General features: G+C 48.7%; 1 protein-coding gene across 1 annotated transcript in view; it reads right to left on the reverse strand.

The window, feature by feature from the left end:
• LOC105920027 (laminin, gamma 1) overlaps window positions 1-23,271 on the reverse strand; it is a 49,120-nt gene that overhangs the window by 18,604 nt on the left and 7,245 nt on the right. Inside the window, exon 2 of the mRNA XM_036132879.1 lies at window positions 6,808-7,112. Within this exon, the coding sequence (XP_035988772.1) occupies window positions 6,808-7,112 (305 nt within the window). The remainder of the gene's footprint in view (window positions 1-6,807; window positions 7,113-23,271) is intronic.

The following is a 23,271-nucleotide window of genomic DNA, read 5'->3' on the forward strand; positions in this document are numbered from 1 at the left end:
GATTGTAGATTTTAAGCTGGAAAATAAACTCTGGTTCACAGAGGAACCTCCGGTTCTGACTCAGATATTTATTTACGTCGACCCACCAAAGATAAACTGCTCTGATTGGTTAAAACAAGCTTTACAGCCCCCAGAGACGCTGTGACCTCACGCTTCTCTTCTTTCTGACACGTCAGACGAGAAGAACCGCCGATGATGAGGGAACCTCTGAATCACGTCTGGACCCAGACCCGGTTCTGATGGCGGTTCAGGTTTCCTCAGCAGCGCCACAAACCGGGCCGCTCCTCTGCAGCTGGTGATTCATGCAGATTAACCCGGCAGCTGCGGCTCATCGGACCTCTGGGGGGTTCTGGGCCCGTCCTGTTTCCAGAACATTTGTTAGCCATCCATCAGGAGAGGAAGGTCTGGGCCGGGTTCTGTGGAGGGAAGGAGGCCCGCAGAACCGTAAACACCCAGCCGAGCCGCGCCGAACAGAACCAGAACCTCATTACTTGTGATTTACACTGTAATGATCAGAATAATTCAGAAGTTCTTTAAACTTCAGGAACTAAAACATGAGGAGAAGCAGTTCTGAGTCCAGATATTCCCCGATCAGAACCAGCGGTCCGTCTTCTGCCAGCAGGATTTAAAAGCTGCTGTTTGGACGAAGCTCTGCTGCTGATTGTTGCGTTAAACACAAACATCCAGCGATGTGTTCGAGGAGCGTAGGAAACGCTAAACCAGCAGACAGTCGCATCTTTCAGGCTGTCCTTCAAACGGACGCAGAGGTTCCGGAAAATCCTCCCTAAACGTCTCGTTATCTGCTGGAATGACGCATCTGGGCCGGAGGTTCAGTGGGAGCCGATTCATCGGCGCTCCCACAGCTGGACGCTCCCACAGCTGGACGCTCCCACAGCTGGACGCTCCCACAGCTGGACGCTCCCACAGCTGGACGGCTTCAGCCCCACTTCCTGTCTGGGAAGCATCCTCCGGATCAGCCGCGGTTCACAGAGATTATCACCGTCCGCCGCTGCTCCGCCTCTCATCCGCCACAGGGACATTTAACCCTCTGATGCATGAATTATTAATCCCTGAGTCAGGATTTTTTTATATGTGTTGTTTATCTTCTTAGGGCATGAAAAAAAAAAAAACTAATATCAACTTTTTTTTCCAAAAATTTCATTTTTCCAGGAAGTTACAGAAATGTCCACTACAGTGGACTACATGCGTCTGAGCACTCAACACAAAACATTAGGAATTTATTGTAAAAAAAGAATGATCTTGTATTCTGTTTTAAATATACAAACAATTGTTTCATTTTATGCTTTGAAAAATATTTCAACCTAAATTTTAACACTATATAGGCACAATGTTTAGAACTGAATAAGAAAACCAATGACAGTCAAAGCCAAAAACCTTTAACCTGAATGTGACAAACATCACTGTTTTTTTTTTTATAAACTTGTGCAGCACTTTGTGACCCTGGTCTGTGAAAAGTGCTATAGAAATAAGGTTTACTTACTTACTTACTTCTATAAGAACGTAGGACAGTATAACCAAGTCCTTTCATTAGCATGTTGCAAGAAAACATGAACTGTCCCTTTAGTCTCTGCATCTCTAACACTTTGAAGGTCATCACACCTAAGCTGTATGAATGTTAGCAAAGCACCCAGGGCACAGTGGCACACAGCACAGCATGCAGATGTATTTGGTCTTCCATGTGCATGAAGCATCATGGCCTCTGTTTGCATTTTTAGAATTTCTGGATGGAATTTCTTGGATTATTCTGCAGGTTGCCTTATTCTTCGCTGTGTTTGAAGTCTACAATATAAATAATTTGTATAATTACACAAACTACGGCTAATCTGCACAAAATATACACAAATTATAAACAAAATACATTAAAATTTAAATTTTAGTGTTACGTTTAAAACACTGAATTATAAGCAAAACGATCACAAGACAGTAAAGCAATTATATGACTTCTGTTTAAAAAATGGAGATGCATGACGTCCACCTATCTGAGGCGCTGAGCAGCAGTCCGGTTCCTCTCCAGCCCAGATCAGACGTTCTAATGCCGTCTCTCTTAGCATTGACCATTTTTGACTGCGTCGTTGTGGAGGGAGTCAGTGACTGCTGAGTCAGCATTATTCCACGTCATATTTAACACCATCGCCATTAAACCCACTCTTATTGGTCAGATGGTATATTGTAATTTTCTCCTACATTAAATTGATGCATCATTAACCAAGATACGAGTTTCATGGTGAAATAAAGATATCATTAAACTTTCCAGTGTTCTAAATTAGTGAGATTCTTTTTTTTTTAACCACACAACTGACCGATCAGCAGTATATAGTAAATATAAAGGGTTGACTGTTAGCATGCTACCACTAATGCTAGCATGCTAACGCTAGCATGCTAACACTAATGCTAGCATGCAAACTCTAACGCTAGCAGGCTCCACCCATGCTAGCATGCTAACACTAAAGCTAGCACGCAAACCTTAGAATACTAATCTAGATGTTTTTAGTCAAGTTAATAATCCCAATGTATTATAACACATCAGCTCTCTCAGCTGTTCTGGTTCTTATCATTTCCTGAACTTGAACCACAATAATTTGGGGATTTTTGGCTAATGTTAAGTAAAATTAACCTTTTAGCCTGTTTTTTATTTATTAACTGATTTTACACATGACCCAGGAGTGAAAATAATTGTTGAAACATTCACTGATTTCACAGGTAATATTTATATATTTAATATTTTTCCATGACTGAGTGTGTGGGTACAGTTAGCTAAAGGATCAGCGTCATGCAGTCTAAAGCCCCATTTCCACTACCGTTGTTAAACAGATCCATGCTGAGTTCGGTCCGAGCTTGGATCAGTTAACCGTGCCGAACTTGGTTCTGATGACCGTTTACACATCATGCTAGCACGGTTCCTCGCCTCCTAGTGACGATCTGCGGTACTACTGGTCTCTGGGACTGAAGGAGGGAATCAAGCAAATCAAAATGGCGGCGCCCGTAACATTCAGGAAGTTATGTTTGGTGATATTTTGTTGTTTTCAGAGTCAGGCGAAGACGGCAACCATTGGTTAATTTACTTAGAGTCAGCTTTTGGGACGTGGATAAGACAAACGAACGTCTAATCAGGATTTACAGACGCAGGAAACAACGACAGACACTGAGGTTCATCACACTGCTAAGCAGAATCATCTCTGGAGACCGTGTGTCACGGTAAGGAAGCTGGTATTATTATTAATGTCTGAAACAGCTAAACTAGTCAGCTGGCTGTGAGGAGATGACGCGGTCTGCTCATGCGCTCTTTGTTATCAGAGAACCGGGCCGAGCCCACACATGGAACTGGTCTAGATTTAGCGCGGTTGTGTCTGGCTCGGTTCAGTTTGTGTTCCATTTACACTCCATAGTTATCTCAGTTAGCGAGCTCGGACCGTTCTCGGCACGGTTAATTAGTAAATGTAAACTATAGTTACAGCCAGTTTAAAGGAGACCCGTTATATTGTTCCTTTGGTCAGAACAGGTTTTAAATGCTGCAGCACACCATCTTAGATTTAGGTGCTCCTCTGTTTATTTCTAAAACATGTGACCGGAGCAGCGTGGCAGTAAATCAGCGCTCCAAACCCAGCCATGCCAGTCTGACCATCCTGATCCGTCCTTTAAATAGAGATGAAGCAGCCAGAGACCAAGGGAACATTTAAAGCACAGCTGTAGACCAACGACATCAACAATGCAGACGCTGCCAAGCAGAACCACAGACTGCCGGCTTCACCTGCTGGACGCAGGTTTCCCACAGAACCCAGGAAGGAAACGTTCCCCTGCTGATAAAACGTCTAAACCATCTGCTGCTCCCTGTCAGACATCCTCAGCTCCATCTGCTCAGAATTTACTCTGAATTAGCATCAGGCATTGTTGGAGTGATCCTTTATTTTATTGTTTTAACATTAAACACTTCACATAAATGCTGGTCCTCTCAGCGGCTTTCAGTCCACAGATCAGTAGCAGCTGTGGGAAGCAGTAAAAGTAGCCGAGTACGTTTATAGCCTGAGAAACTTTATTTAACAGCTGAAATCATGGCGTCAGGCTGGAGGAGCCTAATCTAAATCTAAATGTGACGCGGTTTAACACTTTAAACGTTGTAAACATGGACTCCAGGCTTTGGTGGAACCCTAACGGCTCTGCTCGGCTACCGACGTTCCACCATGTCAGGCCTTTAGAACCGGCGACGCGGCGCCGGGTCCGCCTTCAGGGATCTGGGCCTGGCGGGTCAGCTGCCTGGAGGCGGACCCGCCTCAGCTGGCGGTTATTTCCCAAAGCGGACCCGGAGATGACAGATGGCAGGAATGTGACCGGCTGACCGTCTCCTCCAAAAGAGTCCCAGCTTTGGTATAAATAGCTTCATGCCAGCAGGTCAAATAAGGAAGTTTAGAGCTGAGCAGCTAATTCTGTTCTTTTACACCGAGAGGAGGTCCAGGAGGAGAGAGGAAGGAAGCATCCTTCAGGATGGGTCATCAACCTTCACCTTTAACGGGGGGGAACCACAGAACCACCTGATATGACAGCGGAGCACCAAAAACATCAGAAAGTGGAACCTGAGCTCCATCAGTCATAAAAATCTGTTCAATCAGTCAGTGGAGCTAAAAGCTTAGCAAGAAGAAGAGGATCCCCAGAGGAGAACATCTCAGCAGCTGCCAACCTGCCCAGGATGGACGTCCAGCAGCTTCAGCCCAGGGTCAGAGCGGAAAGCTCAGAGAAATGAGCAGAAATAACCAGACCTTTAACCTGCTCCAACCCAGGAGATCCACCTCCAACTGGCAGGTTAAAGGTCAACAGTCAGGGCCCTGGACCAGTCTGGCTGCTGGGAGGCTGAAGGAGAAAGAACCAAGATGGCAGCAGGACTGAGGTCAGCAGAGCTGCTCCTGGAGGAAGAACCAGAGATGATGGACCATGACGGGGTAACCATGATGGAGGAACCATGATGGACCGTGATCCATGATGGACAGAACCATGATGGACAGAACCATGATGGAGCGTGATCCAGAGCACAGCAGCAGACTGATGAAGACTATGAAGGTCCAGTAAGCAGCTACTGGGTCAGTGTTGGCCTTCAGTCCCATTAATGGACATTTCTACATCTTCTGTGTCTGGGGGGGGGGGGGGGGGGGGGGGGGGGGGGTGTTCTTTTTGGTCTGTAAACATTTTGGCTGGAAGTGAAAAACAGAACCGTTAGACGGTCCTAGAACTCTGCAGAGGAGATTTCACAACATGGTGCAAGACAAGAAGGAATGAAAACAATCTGCTTTCCAGTTATTAGGCAACCGAACCAAAGAGAAGGAATCCCAGGAGGAGGAGGAGGAGGAGGAGGAGGAAGGAGCTCCAGCTGCTCCTCTGTCATGCCAAACAGAGCCTCTGCTGCGGTGGGAAACCTGGGGGCGTTTCCCGCTAGCCTGTCCAACACTTGGCTTGGAACCAGCAACCTGACTGCAGACTGCAGAAGGTCTGTCCTGCTCAGAGAGGAGGGAACCAAACGGCGGGAACCGTCCTCTGTTCTGGTTCTGATCCGACTTACAGCTGCAGAACCTGTGACCAACCATCAAACCTCTGGTTCCTGGTAGCAGGTCTGAGATCAGTGTGCCGGTTCCTCCTCACAACGCCGAGGAGCAGCAGCTCCTCCTGGATGATGGAGGTCCTGACAGAGGACATCTCAGCTGCTGTGACACGGTGGGAGCTGGACCAGGTTTCTGTCCTCCTGGTTCTATCAGCTGTCCATGAACGACGGTTCTGGACGGTTCTGTCAGTTCAGTGGAATCCTTCAGATCATCCTCTATTACCATCTACCATAGAAAGTACTCCTGGGTCAATGTGAGCTTTCTCTATCATTTTTCTCTTCATAGAAGGTACACCTGGTCTGGTGTTCTGTTAGCTGTGACATCATCAGGGGAGGCAGATCATCCTCTATTACCATCTACCATAGAAAGTACCCCTGGGTCAATGTGAGCTTCTGTGCTTTCTGTGTCTCTGCTCTGTCTTCTCTACCATAGAAAGTACTCCTGGGTCAATGTGAGCTTCTGAGCTTTCTGTGTCTCTGCTCTGTCTTCTCTAACATAGAAAGTACTCCTGGGTCAATGTGAGCTTCTGAGCTTTCTGTGTCTCTGCTCTGTCTTCTCTAACATAGAAAGTACTCCTGGGTCAATGTGAGCTTCTGAGCTTTCTGTGTCTCTGCTCTGTCTTCTCTACCATAGAAAGTACTCCTGGGTCAATGTGAGCTTCTGAGCTTTCTGTGTCTCTGCTCTGTCTTCTCTAAGCCCCAGTGGGTGGAGGCAGATGAGCGTTCACACTGAGCCTGGTTCTGGTTCTGCTGGAGGTTCTCCTCCCTGTTAAAGGGGAGTTTTCCTCTCCACTGTCGCTTCATGCATGCTCAGTATGAGGGATTGCTGCAAAGCCATCAACAATGCAGACGACTGTCCACTGTGGCTCTACGCTCTTTCAGGAGGAGTGAATGCTGCTTGGAGAGACTTGATGCAACCTGCTGGGTTTCCTTAGAGAGGAAACTTTCTCACCAACCTGGAGGATCTGATGGAAGCTGACTTTAGAAAGAACCTTGAGACGACATGTTTCATGAACTGGCACTATATAAATAAAATGTCATTGAGTTTAATTTATTGCTGTTCTTAACGAACTTCTCCCTGTTCTCAGTGTTTCTGCTCCCACAGCTCTGACGCTACATCAAACCCATCTTTATCCTCATTCCTCACCCTGCAGAACATTTTGATGTTTTCACGCTCAGAGCGGCGAGAACCGGAGCCTGACCTGGAGGACGGGGCTGTGGTCGAAGTTGTAGGCGCTGGGTCGGCCCTCCAGCGTGGAGAAGGCCACGTTCCCCCCGGTGAGCGGCGAGATGTCGCTGAAGTCGTCGGTGCAGAGCGCCTCCTGCTCGTCGCCGCCGGTGCGGATGAAGCCGCGGTTCTGCTTCCTGTAGGTCTTCTCGCAGGAGCCGCTGTAGTACTGGTAGGGAACCCAGGGGGCGCCCTCGCTGCTGCGCTTGTAGATGACGAAGCTCTCCGGCCGGCTGGTGTGGAACTTGAGGCGGACGTAGGTGATGTCGAAGGCCTTACCTGCAGAGAGAACATGCAGGAGGTCAGGAGGTCAGGAGGTCAGGAGGAGAGGCCTGGTTCTCCAGGCGAGACATGAGGACATTTCTCCAACATCTAGATCTGCTTTTAGATGTTTAAAGAAAGCCCTAAACCAGGGGTCTGTGGCCCTCGGCCCCTTCACTGGGGCTCTAAGAACCTAAAGATGAGAGAAACGTACAATATTTAATTATTATATAGAGGTGTCAGGTTCTGTGAAAGCTGAACGTCTCATTTATGTTAATTTATCAGAAAGCTAAGCTAGCTGTAGTCGTGGTGTGAGGACAAGCTGAAGGTTCTGACCCCTGACTTCCTGTTAAAACCCGGTTCTTTACCGGGTCGTTAGTGTCCAGAACATTTCGTTCTGCCCCGAGGCGTGTGGTCAGCGCCGTGTCTGCAGCGGTTCTGCTCAGAATCCACGGTTCTGGCAGAACAGGCGATGGAACCATGTGAGGAAGAGCACAGCCAGAACATCTGGACCCGAGATGAAAGGTTTCCACCAGTCCAGAACAAAGGAGCAGACATGTGATGATGATCCATCCACCAATAAAATACACGATTTATATTATTATTATTATTATTATTATTATTATTATTATTATATTATTATTATTAATAGTATCAGTAGAATCTTTATTATCTCAGTAACACAATGATGAAATTTGTTCATTCAGACTAAACTAAATGAAGCCATGCCAGACTTTCAGTCTTTCCTCACGTGTTTGTCTGCTTTCCAGAACTTTCTGGACCTGATGTTCTGCTCCTAAGCTGGGACCGGTTCTGACTGTTGTGCTGGTTCTGAACCCAGATGCTGGTCAGAATCACTTTGACTCATGTCAGCGCTCCATGTTCTGCTCCTGAGCAGGTTCTGGTTCTGCAGGAAGGCGGGTCCATGTCCGGGCCTCCTCAGAAACCTGAGAGCCGGATCCGGCCGGCCCGGGTTCTTCTGCAGGAACTGACGGAGCAGGAATGCGGCGCCGGCGGAGCGTGACGGAGCAGCGGCCCGCTCCTTTAGGTCCGGGTCAGGAGGGTGGTTCTGGGCGGGTCCGAGCAGGTCCAGCCACCAGCGCCGGCGGGTCACAGCGTTCAGGTTGGCCGTGACGGCGTGAGGTTTGGCTGTTTGCTCAGAGAAAGAATCTGCAGCGTAAACAGAGAGCGGACAGGAGGCCCCTGGGGGCCCGGGGCAAACAGAGCAGCTGATTGGCTCACAGAGGGCGGGGTTTATTACAGGAAACAATGCAAACACACCGCCACCAGGTGTGCACGTGTAGGCGTGTGCACGTGTAGGTGTGTGCACGTGTCTGGGGATGAACTCAAGGTTATCAGGAGGCGCTGAGGTTTCAATGCAGGGTGGAGTCAGATTTACTGCCAACAGAAACCCTGTAAAGTGGATCAAACCGGGTCAGAGACCAGAACCAGGACCGCTCTGCAGCGGGACGTGGCTTCAGGGTCCAAATCAAAGTCTGAGGGCTTTAACTGCAGAGCTACAGACTCAGCGTTGCTGCTCCGCGGCTAAAACGGGTCAGAACCGGACTTAAATCTGCTCATCAGGTTCTGTTGGGATGAAACTTTCCCGTAGAACGAGTAAAGGAACCGGTCGTGTGTCAGAGGACGGTTCCGGCTGGACCGGGTCAAAGTGGAGCAGCTAGAAACCCGGAGAGGACGACTGAGACGAGCTGCTGAGAGGAAACCAGGAAAGGTCCTAGTCAAAGCCCCGCCGTCCCTGGAGGTCAACATTAAAGCCCAGAAGAAGAACCCTGGATGATTCTGACCTCTGGTGGATTTCCTGTCCTGACAGGAACCGACACGACGAGCGTCTGAACAGATCCGGTATGAAATGAAATAAAAAATACACGTTTAGAGAAACATTTGGATGAAAAAGGGAAACAATAAAGCTCAACTATCAGTAGAACATAGCTGCTGTTTTCTCCTGGAGAGCCTCCCAACCATCACCCTAATCTTCAGCGCCACAGCCAGGACTTTAGGTTTAATAGAGATGTGAAAATTATTAAAACCTAAATCTGCCAGAGGTGTGAATATTTTTGGGTTTAACTGCGTCTGACTGGATTATTTTAATTAAAGTTCAGGCTTAGTGTTTTAAAAGCTGCTGAATTTAATGTTTTGGTTTCAGACGTTTTAACTTTAGATCATTAAGAACATTTATTAGATCCTTTAGTTAGAATCTGTGTTTCTTTCCTTAAAGATAAACTAATCCAGCAGCGTCACGTTAAATGACTCAAACTAAGTTACTGGATCCTGAGAAACGCAGTAAATCTTCAACAGAACTAATTCTGGTCAGAACCAGAACCCGTTGGCTGATCTGCAGCTTTTGTTCTGAAAACGATGAACCGGGTCGTTTTAACACCTTTAAACTGAGCTTCACCGTCACATGACCCCAGAACCCCCCCCCCCCCCCCATCCAACAGAACATCTGGAGCATCGTTTGGACCTGAACCGGTCCCAGCAGAACCTCTCTGGCCTCGGATCAAGGCTCCGAACAGGAAGTGTAACAGGAACACCATGAAGCCGCCTCCGTCAGCGGCAGGCAAACATCAGCGAGGCCGCAGGTGGCCGCCGCCGCCTCTGATTGGCCGAGGGGACGGCTGCTGCTGCCGTGGAAACAATGGGGGGGGGGGGTCCAGCTGCTGCTCAAACATGGAGTGGGACGAGTCGGAGGTGCTGATGGACCCGACAGGACAATCAGCACATTCAGCGCAGGACAAAGAGACGCCTGTCCCCGTCTACCAGAACCTCAGAACCCTCCGCCTCATGGAGTCCAGAGCAGAACCGGGCCTAAAGAACCGGGCCTAAAGAACCAGGCCTAAAGAACCGGGCCTAAAGAACCGGGCCTAAAGAACCAGGCCTAAAGAACCGGGCCTAAAGAACCGGGCCTAAAGAACCGGGCCTAAAGAACCGGGCCTAAAGAACCGGGCCTAAAGAACCGGGCCTAAAGAACCGGGCCTAAAGAACCGGGCCCACTGACTCCTCCAGCGTCTGCAAACGACCCGGAAACTCCAGTCTGAGGTCCAGATGCAGACCTGGAGCCACGGATCCTGGAACGACAAGCAGAACCGGACCGGCACCTGGAGGCGGTTCTGTTCAACAGAACGTTTCTACCAGAGATGGTCGCTGAACTAGAACCCAGTTCTGACCCAGGTTCAGTTCCAGGAACCAAAGCTCAGCACCGGCCCGCTCCAGGCAGGAAGCGGGTCTGACCTAAAAGGTTTTGGTCCCGGTTCTGTGACGCTTGGTGATTAAACCCGGTTCTGAAAACTTTAGGAACCCCAAAATGAACGAGAGGCTGAAAGTTTTCCCTAAAACACCTGGAACCAGTTTAGGAACCATAAAACGGGTCAGAACCGCGTGGACTGGTTCTGCTCGCTCAGACAGGTTGATTTTAACGCAGGAGAACCTCAGTACCGCCCCCTGGTGGTCCTCCAGAATCCTGCAGGAGACCAGCAGGACGTCCAGAACAATTCTGTTAAGCACTTTTAAAGCGTTCTTTAACAGAACCGCTGTTCTTAGCCGCCATTAGAACGTCTTCTTCCTCTCAGACGTTCCGTCCTGCTTTAATCTGCTTTAAAAGTGGCGTTCTAACAAAAGCTGAACTCCACCTTTGATCCAGAGACACCAGAGAAAAGCTGCGCGTTTAATCTGCCGTTAAGACGTCTCTGAAGCTAACGGCAATTAGCAGGTGGAGCTTTAAGCCCAGGTGACCCGGCCATTGTGGAGCGCTGACCCTGCAGGAGCCTCCAGACTGAGCGGGACATGAAAGGAGGCGCAGGAAGAAGCCTTTCTTTCTCAGGGGGGGAGGGAGGGACTCTGGGGGGGGGGGGGGGGGGATCTGGGGGGGGGGGGGGGGGGGGCACGGCGACGGCTGGAATGTGTTTCCGTCGGGGAGAGTGACGCTGGACAAACGGAGGAGAACCAGGGAGGGGGAAGGGGCGCTTCTCCTGCCCATATATGGAAACAGGAAGTGTCTCCGCAGACAGGAGCTCCTTCAGCAGACGGGACGTCTCCAGAGATCCATAAACGGTTCTGATCCATTCTGGGTCAAACGGTTCCTACAGACTGTCATCCAATCAGTGAGACGCCTGAGGACCGCTTAGGTCTGAATGTCTCCACCTGCTGATGTTTCCAGAGACGCGTCACAGGACCAGAACCAGAACCAGGACCAGAACCAGGACCAGAACCAGAACCAGAACCAGGGCGGGGCAGGTGTTAGTCGTCCCAGTCAGAGGAGACAGGAGGACGGAGGAGGACAGGAAGCTGCTGTCAGTGTTCAGGAAGTTCAGAACCAGCTGCTTGTCAGCAGAACAGATCAGAACCTTCAGATTCTGGACCTTCTGACCCACCGTGTTCTGGATGGATTCCAGGCAGAGCCTCGGGGTCGGCCTGAGGCCTGGGGTGGGGGGGGGGGGGGGTCTCTGCTAGCAGCGCGGGCCAATTAGATTTCCTCCCATGAGCTCATCGCATTCTTCTCTGGGGAACAATGGCTGCTTTGACTTTAGAACCAGAGGATCTGAGCGAGCCTCGGCCTGCAGGCTGCAGAACCGACCCGCTGGACCGACCCGCTGGGACCGACCCGCCGGGACCGACCCGGTGCTGCACAGTAATCTGATTACTCTGAGCTCTGCCAGACCAGGAACGTTTTTTAAAAACTTGTATTCTGACAGAGTTAGCGTCTTCAGAAACGTCTGAAACGGGTCAGAACCGTCTGGATTCTGGTGCAGCAGAACCCGATGTCAGGAGATTCATGTCTGGTGAACGTTAGGCGGCGGTGAAGCTGCAGTTACACATTAACGCGCTGCGAGTCTCAGGAATGTCCAGAACCAGCGAGGCGGGTTTGTTTGCAGCACACCTGCTCAGGTGGGCACAGTCAGACAGGCCCAGCTGATCCCACCTGGAATCACCTGACGTTACTCCAATGAGCTCCTGACGGCTGTGCCTGTAAATGCTGAGGTTCATTCAGTTCAAAGTTCTGATGCGTTGCTGTGTGACGGAGAGCGGACACACATGAAGCATGAAATCAGAGCTGAAGAGGAGCAAACGCTCGTATCTCCTTCATCGCTCCTGCTGTTTGATAAACAGAGCAGCGGGAGCTCTGATTGGCCGACGGTGTGTGCGTCCTGCACAGACAAGAGCTGCAGCTGATAACGAGTCTGCAGCCTGAAGGCTTTAATCAGAGGAGGAGGAGGAGGAGCTCTGATGAAGATCATCTGAGGAACAAGCTGCCAAACATTAAAACGTCACAAAGATCTCAGCTGGAACCTGAGAGACGGAGAAAGAGAACAAATCCTGAGAAAATTAATAGAAAACTTTAGTTAAAATTTAAAGCTGCAGCTGGTAATCCTGCTCAGAAACACTTTTTGTCCTGGGTGAAATCATCCATCCTGACAGTCAATACATTATTATATTCAGAAAAAGGAGGTTAAAAATGAGATCTCTGTAAAAACTCTGACCAATCGCTGCCCTTCAGCCCGAATGGAAACAACCAATCAGATGCCTTCATGTCTCATCCTGCCCCTCTGTCCTTTGAGTCCAGGGCCTTCGCCTTATCTGTTGGTTAATATCATTCTGACGCGCTGATATAAACACGTTACTCGTTAGTTTCCACTCGCTAGCTGTGCATTTTCATTATTAATCCTTTATTTATACACGTTAGTCCCCCAAGTCTCATTTACAAGAGAGACCTGTTTAAACACATAAAATTACAACAATTTACGCCAGCAATCACACATTTAAACGTATGTAGTGAGGGCGGGACTACCAACGAGAACAAGGTGCAGTGATGAGTTTTTACTGAATCTAAGCGCTCCATGAGTCACAGCATTTAGCAGTTAGCAGCTTCTGCTAGCTAAAGAGCTGACAGGCGTCCAGACAGACAATATGTCCGCAGTCTGAAACCGTCATGAAGATGGCCTAATATGAGAAACGTAACTTATTTTAATTAAATTATCCTAGCTTTAGCTAAAGCATCATGGATATGTATGCCGAGGTGTTTATAGGACGATCAAAATCAACGTACCGTCCTTGTTTTGTGACAATAATGGGCTTAGATAAGGGAACGTTCTATTAGTAAATAAAATACCTTTAGTTTTTTAGTTTTACCTGCATTCAGTACCAACCGTAGTTCTGAAAGCTGAGACTGAATGGTGTCAAAGGAAGCCGGCAGATGTTGAAAGACAAAATCAGTGGATTTATAACAGTAGATCACAGAGTCATCAGCATAGAGATGCAGAGCTGCGTGTTTATGGAAATGCTGAATAGAGTGGGCCCTAAAATTAAGCCTTTTTTAATTTCTAAATAACGTGAAGTTAGACCACCAGGTTGTACACACTGTTTACAGCTTGTGTTTCTTTTCTGATGGAAGACACCCAAACAATATCCAAACCAGAGTTTGTTGATTTTGCTCATAGGCCAATTCTCTCATAAGCATCTTAGTTTAGGCCTTTTATTCTTATGACTTTGTAGGCGGCAAGTTTTTATTTTAAATGGCTAAAACCTTCACAAAGTAAAGCCAGACAGAATGAACTGCTGATCAATGTCCCACAGGAATCTGTCATTTAACATAATTAACTAAATAACTAAATGTTATGTTCAGTAACATTAGTGAAAATGTGTTTTTTTGACACCAGTTGGTTGTTTTTTGGCATTCTTGTATCCCTGAGCATCACACAGTGACCACTAACATGCTGTGGCTGAATATTTGTGTGGGTATTAGTAATCATGATCAAGAAGACCAGATCTATCCTGGTGTAGAACTGTTAATGATCTGAGTCACGTTAACAGACATTATGCTCTAAGGTCATCAGATGTCAGCCAATCCCAGTTCAAATCACCAATCAATATAATTTATTAGTTTGAACGCAGATGAATAAATCTATCAGACATTTAAACTGAAAACCACCAAAAGCTGCGTTTTAAACCTTGTATGAACTTGTTTAGCGTTCAGGAAGTTTTTAGTCAGAATTTCACCGCATCTTTTACTTCTTCCGCGTCTTAAACTTTAACATTCTGAGAGGTTTAATCTTCCAGCTTTTAATTAAGGAGAGCAGACTGTTAACCCCCTATATCCATCATCTTCTCAGTTCTCCAGGAACTCATCTCTGGGCTTCAAGAGAACCGCAGAAAAGATCCACGAGCCGCAGAAGCTGCAGCTTCTTGGCCTTTTTTCATGTCTGTGCATTAAGCCTGAAATCAGTCAGAGCAGAACCAGCGGCTCTGATTAGTCTGAGGTTTATCTCAGGAACTTAGCGCCTGCAGCGGATTCCCACCGGCTCAGAGAGGAAGATCTGATCTAATCACCCCCCCCCCTCCTCCCCCACCTCCCCCCCCTCTGTCTTCAAACATCGCCGTGTTTGCTGAAAGTTTACAGAGACCACCAAGGAAGCAGCCTCCCCGCCTTGAGGTGTCGCCACACCAGGACGTCAGGAGCCAACGGCTGCACCCCCCACCATCGTCAGGGACAGGGGGCCCAGCAGGACGCGGCAGAGGGCCCCCCCCCACACAACGGCCCCCACAGCTGTGAACACAGGACGAGTAAAACCTTCACCTGCAGCTGAGGCCTGTGGCTAAACAGCAGGAACAGGGCCGCTTCAACGCTGGGAGGGGCCTCAGGGCCAGGAAGTGCTACTGGGCCCCCGAAAGCCCCCATGAAGCACTGATCATCATCACAGCTTGGGAAAAAATATATATATTCCAGATTATTTTATATATACACACACACACACACACAGCTAAAGGTGTGTGAAGACTACTGGTCAGTAATTACGCCTTGAAACGCAGCACAAGGCGTAACGCTAAAAAAATATAATCTGTTGTGGTACGTTGGATGTTTTTTTTAAGTAAACAGACAAAAGAAACAAAAATATTGTCAGGTATTGTCCACTTTATTTTTTCTGAATAAAGGCATTCTTAGAGGGTTGATATCCTGCAAAATTCACTTTTTTAGCCCTTAAATCCATGTTATTGTGTACTTGGAGTCTGTAGGAGTGCAGGAAATATTAATGTCTGACCAGGAGCTGAGCAGGTATCTTTAGATTCGCAGCAAATTCTACAATATTTGCTGCAGAGTTGCTAAATAAGGTCATGAACTTCCAATTTACCAATTTTGTGAAATTGTAATTTTTATTACTCTGAGTGATTTTGTAAACGGTAAATGAACTGAACTTCTGTTTACCCAATTGCATGCACATTCATATACCAATATGCAGATCTGTAGTTCAACTTGGAGTTAAGTGCCTTGCCCGGAGACACATGTGTGACCGGGGGAAGCTGGAATCAAACCCACAACCTTCTGATTGCAATGACAACCACTACCCCACCCATTGAGCCACAGTTGTCCCAATAAATCCAAGCTGAAGATGCTGACGCTACACGAGGATCGGTCATACGTCATTAAACTGTCCCCAGACTACAAAAATGGCCGAACAGGGCGGAGTGTAGCGCTCTGTGACCTGAGGGGGGCGAGGGGGGTGAGGGGGTGCTACTAAGACCAGGGGGTAGAAAAGGGGCTGTGGGGCAACAATAGTGAGGAACTCAGACCAAAGCTGTGCTGTTCCACTTTATAGAGACCATAATTGAATGACTTACACGTGAAAATTAAGATACAAAAAACATGATCTGTCCCCTTTAAGACGGCAATGCTAAGTTTAGCTGTACATGATTGAGTTAGCGGTCTGCTTTTCTAATTTATTTCTATTATCCTAGTTTTCAGAACATTGGGTCTTTTTTTAAATATTAAAAGTTAATATTAGTTTTGGTGTGCTAATATTAGCACACTGAAGCTAATATTAACTTTGGTGTGCTAATGTTAGCATACTTATGTCAACAATAAATAATTTAGCAAGCCTACGTTGTCATTGCTCATGTTTTGGCTCAACTTTAGCCAAAGGAGTTGAACATTTACTGTTGAAATGTGAACTAAACCTGTAGCTTTTTACTGGACTTGTTTAACGGTCTGATCAGCAACACGTCAGAGAATTAATTAACCTGAAAAACGAGCCACAATTCAGTGCTTCTGAGTTATTACACTGCAAAAAGGGAACTAAAAGTAAGTAACATTTTCTTGAAATGAGTGTATTTTTCCGTGATTTGAGCAACTAAATAAGACTATTTGCCAACATAATTAGTATTTCTACCCCTAAAATAAGATAATTACATATCTGGCATTGGAAATAAGATGGAGATGATTTGTTCTTATTTTAAGTGCAAAAATCTTATTCCATTGGCAAATAGTCTTATTTAGCTGCTTAAATCAAGGGAAAAACCACTAATTACAAGAAAATTTGACTGACTTTTCGTGCCCTTTTTGCAGTGTAGCAGAGGTGCTAACAATGGTATTATATGCTTTTTCAGCTTTACTAAGGATAATGTTCTTTCAGTAAATATCTATTATAGTCATACTCTAAAGGTTGTCGTATAGCTCCACATTTATTTTTACTGCTGTATGATGTAAACAGTGGATAAAAAACTTAAAACCTGTTTGTGTCTCTAAAGAGCAGTGACTCAAGCAGGTTGATGGGTGTAGTTCTGCTTCGCTGACCTTTGATTTGTGGAGCTAATAAATGTGGAGCAGCGGCAGGTTTTTAAAGAACCGACTCAAACAGAAAAAAAAGCGTTGAAGCTAATTTCTAAAGGAACTCGGTGACCTTTAAATGAGAAATCAGCTGCTTCAGGAAACCATCTGTGTGTTAAAACTTTGAGTGAACCCGATTCTGTTACAGGCTGTTAGATTTTATGCTCGTCTCACTGAGCTTTGAGTCGTTGCTTTATTAGCTCTGGATCTAAAGGCGACGTTTAAATAGGAACAAGCCTCTGACTAATCTGAACATTAAACTGTAAAACAACAGATAAACCACAGATGGATTTTACCTATAAACCTTCATGTTTGTCAGATATTCCATCACTCTGATGAAGAATCAGCAGGTTTAGCCTTAATTATTCCCCGTCAGTTTCCTCATGTTTTGTTGTACTGAATCTTATCTTTTCCTTCACACAATCCTAAAACCTTAACGCCTCAGTGTAAAGCCTCCCGCCCTTCATTTACAGGATTAAACCAGCAGCAATCAGGAACATCAAGTTCTCCAGGAGAAATAAAAGCAGCAGCAGAGCAAAGGGAGGAAAAAAGATCCGCTCCAACAAATAAAAACCCACATCAGTCGGGCGTCTCGCTCAGATCTGTGAGACGTAAACAAGACGAGCGGCGAAGGAACCCCTTCAGATATGATCTGTTCATCCGATTATTAAAACCCTCAGATCCTGCAGACTGATCCAAGCCTGCAGAGAGAGGATCTGCTCCTCTGTTTCACAAATAAACACCAACCGGCTTCAGTCTGTTTCTCAGAGCTGACGGCTAGAAGGTTTCAGCTTCGGCTGTAACTCTGGATGTTCGTGGTGCACAGCAGAGAAATCTCTGCAGATAAAACAGGCAGCAAGTCTTCAGACAAGTGAGTTTTCTTTAAAAAAGGAATAAAACTCGTCGTTGTGGTGAAACTATGAAAGTAAAGAAGTCCTAGTCAGTGAGCCAGAGCTCTCAAGCCTCATGCAGTGAGCATGAGTCACGAGTATTTTCCTGTCACGCTACACCGACCCTCACGCTGAAAACAAAGGCTAGGTTAGGGCTAGGTTAATCCTAACCCTAACCCTACAGAGTGACCGATGGATCCGGTCACTCTGTTCAGAACTTAGTCAAATACGGTGCGGGTTGTGGTTCTCCGGTTACGGCACTGGCGAGAACAGAAGTTCATGTGGTCCTTTCTGTTGCTGTCCCTCATAAATGATTAAAAATTATCCGTACGCATAGACATCCTATTTCATCCTCCAAAAGCCCATCTGTTTCCTCGTGTTTCTGTGTCGCAGTTCTGCTTACACTAGTCAAGCTAGCGTAAGTTGGTGATTTTATCCTGAAATTCATCTGAACTTTATTCTGTCCAGCGCCCAACGTTTCCTGTTTAAACAGCGCTGCACAGCCTCCTGCTGTGCGTCTCATGTGAGTTCACACACTGAATTTTAATCATCTGGGTTCCCACATCCCTCACCACATTCAATGTGAGCCCCCCCCCGCAGAGCTGTTTCAGGCTTTTTCACAGCTGAGTGGGCACCTGTAGCTCCTGCTGCTGTTAGCCTTAACAAAGTAACGCATTAACAGAGTACACAGTAACCTTAACCATCCCACTCTGAACTAAATATACAATGTGGGAGTTCTGTTGAGCTGAACTCAATATCACAAGCCATCAGGAAATGACATTACTTGTTTGTTAGCACGCTAAAGTTAGCAAGCGACATGTTGGAGAGGTTTTAAAGCGTTTTTGGGACGGTGATTATAACATCAATGCACCAATGTCAAGAATATCAAAACAAAGGTAAACATTTGCGTGCTAATGTTAGCGCTGAAAATACTAAAGAGCACACATTTAGCATGCTAAAGTTAGCATGATAGATACTGAAGATATTCACAGCTTAATATTATGATAACGATATTGAGATGCTTCCACCAGGACAGGAACTAAAAAGTTAACACGCCGTGCTAACAGTAACATGCTAGGTGCTGGAAAACTGTGGGGAGAACTTTCTGCACATGGTGAGAGTTTTAATGTTAGCGTGCTAATAACATGAAAACATGATTCCATCTACAGCACGGTTAGCATGGTGACGGGAGCGCACGTGGCTAACTGAGTGGTTCTCTTCTTCAAAATACTAAAGCAACCTTTTTTAAAAAGTGGCTCATTTCAGCTTCATGAGACAGAGGTTTTGAGAAATGATGTCCAGGAAAGATATTTAGATTTCAGTCCAAGCTAAAACGGTACTTTCTACCTGTGGGATCTTTAGATATTAAATGATATGGGACCATGCTGCTGGTTTAACCCGCTCAGCTGCGGCGTTAACCGATAGCCTGAAGGAGTTCAGAACCAACACCAGAACCGTCTCAAACCAACACATTTTCCTTCCGCCGTCAGGTTTTAAAAGCAAAGCCTGTGTGATGGAGCGTGTCGTTAATCTGTCCACACGCCGCGCGTTTACCCTCCTCCAGCTCAGAGCTGTCAGGCTTTAGCCGACCCTCCTCCCCGCCAGCACAGCTAAAATTACCCTGCATGCATCTGCTTGTTCCTGTAAAGCACCTCTGCTCCCTCAGACTCCACGTCGTCTGTAATGATACCCCCCCCCCCCCAGAGGCCCCCGGGGCCCTCGCTTCACTTCCTGGGTAAAGCTCCTCTGCCTCCATGTTGCTGTGACACACTTCGCTCTCCTCCAGGTCAAAGCTGCTGCTTTTTCCGTCCAGCGCCGTTCCCACAGTGACGTCTGCTCCCACCAGGGAGTCAGCTTACAGTGTTCCTACAGTGGGCTCAAAGGTCCCCGCTGGTTCCCAACTGAAGCAGACCACCGGCTGGAAAAACAGCCGCTGAAGCTTTTTGAACAGGAAACTATCAATTTGCTGGTTTAGAACAACTAAGCGGCTGCAGTTAGAGTGAAATCTGCTGAGCTGGGGATGCAGGTCTGAGTCCTCCACAGTAAAAACACTGGAGCAGCTGGAACAGCTCCTAGAACCTGCAGCCAACCACATAGGAACCAGGAAGTCATCAGAGCATCAGGGAGACGCTGAGCCAGAACAGCAGCCGGTTTCCTCCTGATGAGGTCAGGTTCTGACCCACAACATCAGCTCTGGGCTGAGACAGCGTCTGCATTTAGGACATTAGATCTGTAGGAAACCCTTCGGTTCCACAAGAAGAACCTGGGACACAACCTTTTTGGTCAATGTGTTACTTTCTCTGTATTTACTAGAGCTGGAACAAGAAAGCCAGAACAATCCATGAAGATTTGCCCTCATCGTTGCATTTCTTGGGACCTGAACCAGATAATTCATCACGGTTCTAAATCTGGTTCCCTTTCTGGCATCTGGAACATTTCCCCAGGATTCTGAGGTCTGTCCTCCAAACCTTTTACTGAGGACAAACCAGCTGCTTGAAGCTCTGGTGCTTCTAAAGACCTTCTGGTGCGGTTCCGTCTGAACTGGACCGAATCGTCCGCTAACCAGGAGAACCTGCAGGTTCTGCTGCTTCCTGCCGAGCCGCACTGATCCTCCGCTGAAGGCGCTGCTGATAAGCCAGACGTCTGTAAAGCCGCTGCAGATCCTATCTGGGCTCAGGCTGTTTAGTCTGAGCCAACACGGTCCTGTTCATTCATGTGTCTGAGCCGACAAAACCAGGACCGGCTCCCCAGCCCGACCCTGCAGCCAGGCTGTGGGATGGCTGAGCAGAACCTCGTAGAACCTGATCCAGCATCATGGATGCCGCAGCAGAAGGTTCAGGCGGTACAACGCAGCAGGAGAGGCGGTTCTGCCTTCATGATGATCCTGTGAGGTAAGATGGAAAGTGTCGGAGCGGAGGCTCACCTGTAATTACAGCATCCTGCCACTTTATCACCTCGTGATGGAGGTTTGATCCAGATGCCTAATAACACGCTGAGGAAGCTGACGAGCTCCGACACGACGGCCGACGCCGCGTCTGCAGCGTCTGCAGCGTGTGCAGCGCCGCGTCTGCAGCGCTGCAGCGCCGCGTCTGCAGCGTCTGCAGCGCAGCGTCTGCAGCGTCTGCAGCGCAGCGTCTGCAGCGTCTGCAGCGCCGCAGCATCTGCAGCGTCTGCAGCGTCTGCAGCGTCTGCAGCGCCGCGTCTGCAGCGCCGCGTCTGCAGCGCCTGCAGCGTCTGCAGCGCCGCGTCTGCAGCGTCTGCAGCGCCGCAGCATCTGCAGCGTCTGCAGCGTCTGCAGCGTCTGCAGCGTCTGCAGCGTCTGCAGCGTCTGCAGCGCCGCGTCTGCAGCGTCTGCAGCGTCTGCAGCGTCTGCAGCGTCTGCAGCGTCTGCAGCGTCTGCAGCGTCTGCAGCGTCTGCAGCGTCTGCAGCGTCTGCAGCGTCTGCAGCGTCTGCAGCGCCGCGTCTGCAGCGTCTGCAGCATCTGCAGCGTCTGCAGCGTCTGCAGCGTCTGCAGCGTCTGCAGCGTCTGCAGCGCCGCGTCTGCAGCGTCTGCAGCGCCGCAGCATCTGCAGCGTCTGCAGCGTCTGCAGCGTCTGCAGCGTCTGCAGCGTCTGCAGCGTCTGCAGCGTCTGCAGCGCCGCAGCGTCTGCAGCGTCTGCAGCGTCTGCAGCGTCTGCAGCGTCTGCAGCGTCTGCAGCGCCGCGTCTGCAGCGTCTGCAGCGCCGCAGCATCTGCAGCGTCTGCAGCGTCTGCAGCGTCTGCAGCGTCTGCAGCGTCTGCAGCGTCTGCAGCGTCTGCAGCGCCGCGTCTGCAGCGCCGCGTCTGCAGCGCCTGCAGCGTCTGCAGCGCCGCGTCTGCAGCGTCTGCAGCGTCTGCAGCGCCGCGTCTGCAGCGTCTGCAGCGTCTGCAGCGCCGCGTCTGCAGCGTCTGCAGCGTCTGCAGCGCCGCAGCATCTGCAGCGTCTGCAGCGTCTGCAGCGTCTGCAGCGTCTGCAGCGCCGCCTGAGCTCCTCACAGCTCAGCGCTGCTGATGAAGCTCTCCGCCATCATCTTCCTCACATAAATGCTCCTGCAGGCCACTGCTGCAGCCTGAGTACCGACAGTGAACGCGGTCCCTGAACGCACCACGGGCCTTTTAATTAGCACACAGCAACAAGAATGCAGAGTCTGAGCTTCAAAGTGATGAGTGAACAAACACAGAGCAGCAGCTCCAACACGACCGGCAGGAGAAGAAAGGAGGTTTATTTGTTGGGGGGGGGGGGGGGGGGGGGGGGGCAGGTAAATACAGACCCTGAAGGTCCTCAGTTTAGACATTACAACAACTTCCTGCTTCACAGCTCCAGACATCAACCTAACAGACGTTCCAACAGAGCCCAGGCTGGACCTCTGAACCTGCAGAAGATCAGAAATAAAGTCCTCTGTGGATGTTTTCATGTTTAAAACACGCAGCTATGAAATAACGCTGACCAAAGCAGCTTTTATAGATGTTATATTACACAGCAGGAAGCTTTCAGAAGCTGCTTCACTGACAGACCAACCATCCAGAACCATCCAGAACATCTGCTGAGGATCCTCATGAAGATCTGCTTTCCATCACAGCCGCCTGACACTGAAGGCTGCGCTGTCGGCCCACTTTGCTCTGCTCCACGGCTTAAAGCTGCACCAAGGGGCAGAACCTTTAGACCGGACGCCCGTCCTCAAGCAACCGGGATTCCAACCCGGGACCCCGTGCTGCAGCTTGGATGACATGATTCAATTCATTGATGACCTTCAAGGACCTTAATTATAGCAGGATGGACCAGGAGATGGACAGATGGACCACCAGTCTGTGGTGGTTCTGGTCATGATCCTGACTCACAGAACCAGATCCTGCATGAAAGTTTCTGAAAGGAGTTCATTCTGCAGACCAGCTGAGCTGCAGCCAGAATCCACGGGGGGTTAGGACTCTCAGGTTCTAAGAACAGAACCTCAGGTTCTAAGAACAGAACCTCAGAGATGCAGGTTTGTGGGTCAAAGAGCAGCTGACTGAGGAAATGTTTGTGTCTGGAAGCTCCGGTGAGGAGGAGGAGGAGGAGGAGGAAGAAGAGGAGGAAGAGGAGCAGATAAACTCCTCGCTCGTTCCTGCGGACGGGAGGAAGTCGGTGAAAAGTCAGCGGAGTTCAGGCGCTCCGTGTGAAGCAGAGAAGTGAAGCAGGAGAAGCCTCCTCCTCTGATCTCCTGATACGACCCGGCTTTGAAGAGGAGGTCCGAGGAAAAGGCCGAATTCCTCAGATGACTGGAGACGAAGACGAGGAGGAGGAGGAGGAGGAAGAGGAGGAGGAGGAGGAGGAGGTGTGATTTGTGGAGCAGCAGCAGGTTCAGGGTCGCCTCACGCTCACAGCGTTTATCAGCCTGCGGCGCCGTCATCGGATCACCTGAGCAGGTGATTCACAGACCTGCAGCTGACGGAGGAGGTTCTGGAGAGCGGACCGAGGAGCGGAACCTCAGGAACCTCAGGAAGCTCAGAGAACTTCGGCCTGCTGAGCTTCAGAGCTGCAGAGACAAACCAGTTCAGACCAGAAAACTCCAAATGAATCGTTTGTTGACCCAGAAGTCTGGATCCGGATCAGTCAGGAGGAAACGGATCCTCAGGTTTTCCTCCCAGTTCTCCCTGAACAGACGTCAGGAGGAGAGA

This window comes from Fundulus heteroclitus, unplaced genomic scaffold (assembly GCF_011125445.2).
Source record: "Fundulus heteroclitus isolate FHET01 unplaced genomic scaffold, MU-UCD_Fhet_4.1 scaffold_56, whole genome shotgun sequence".
Lineage (NCBI taxonomy): Eukaryota > Metazoa > Chordata > Actinopteri > Cyprinodontiformes > Fundulidae > Fundulus > Fundulus heteroclitus.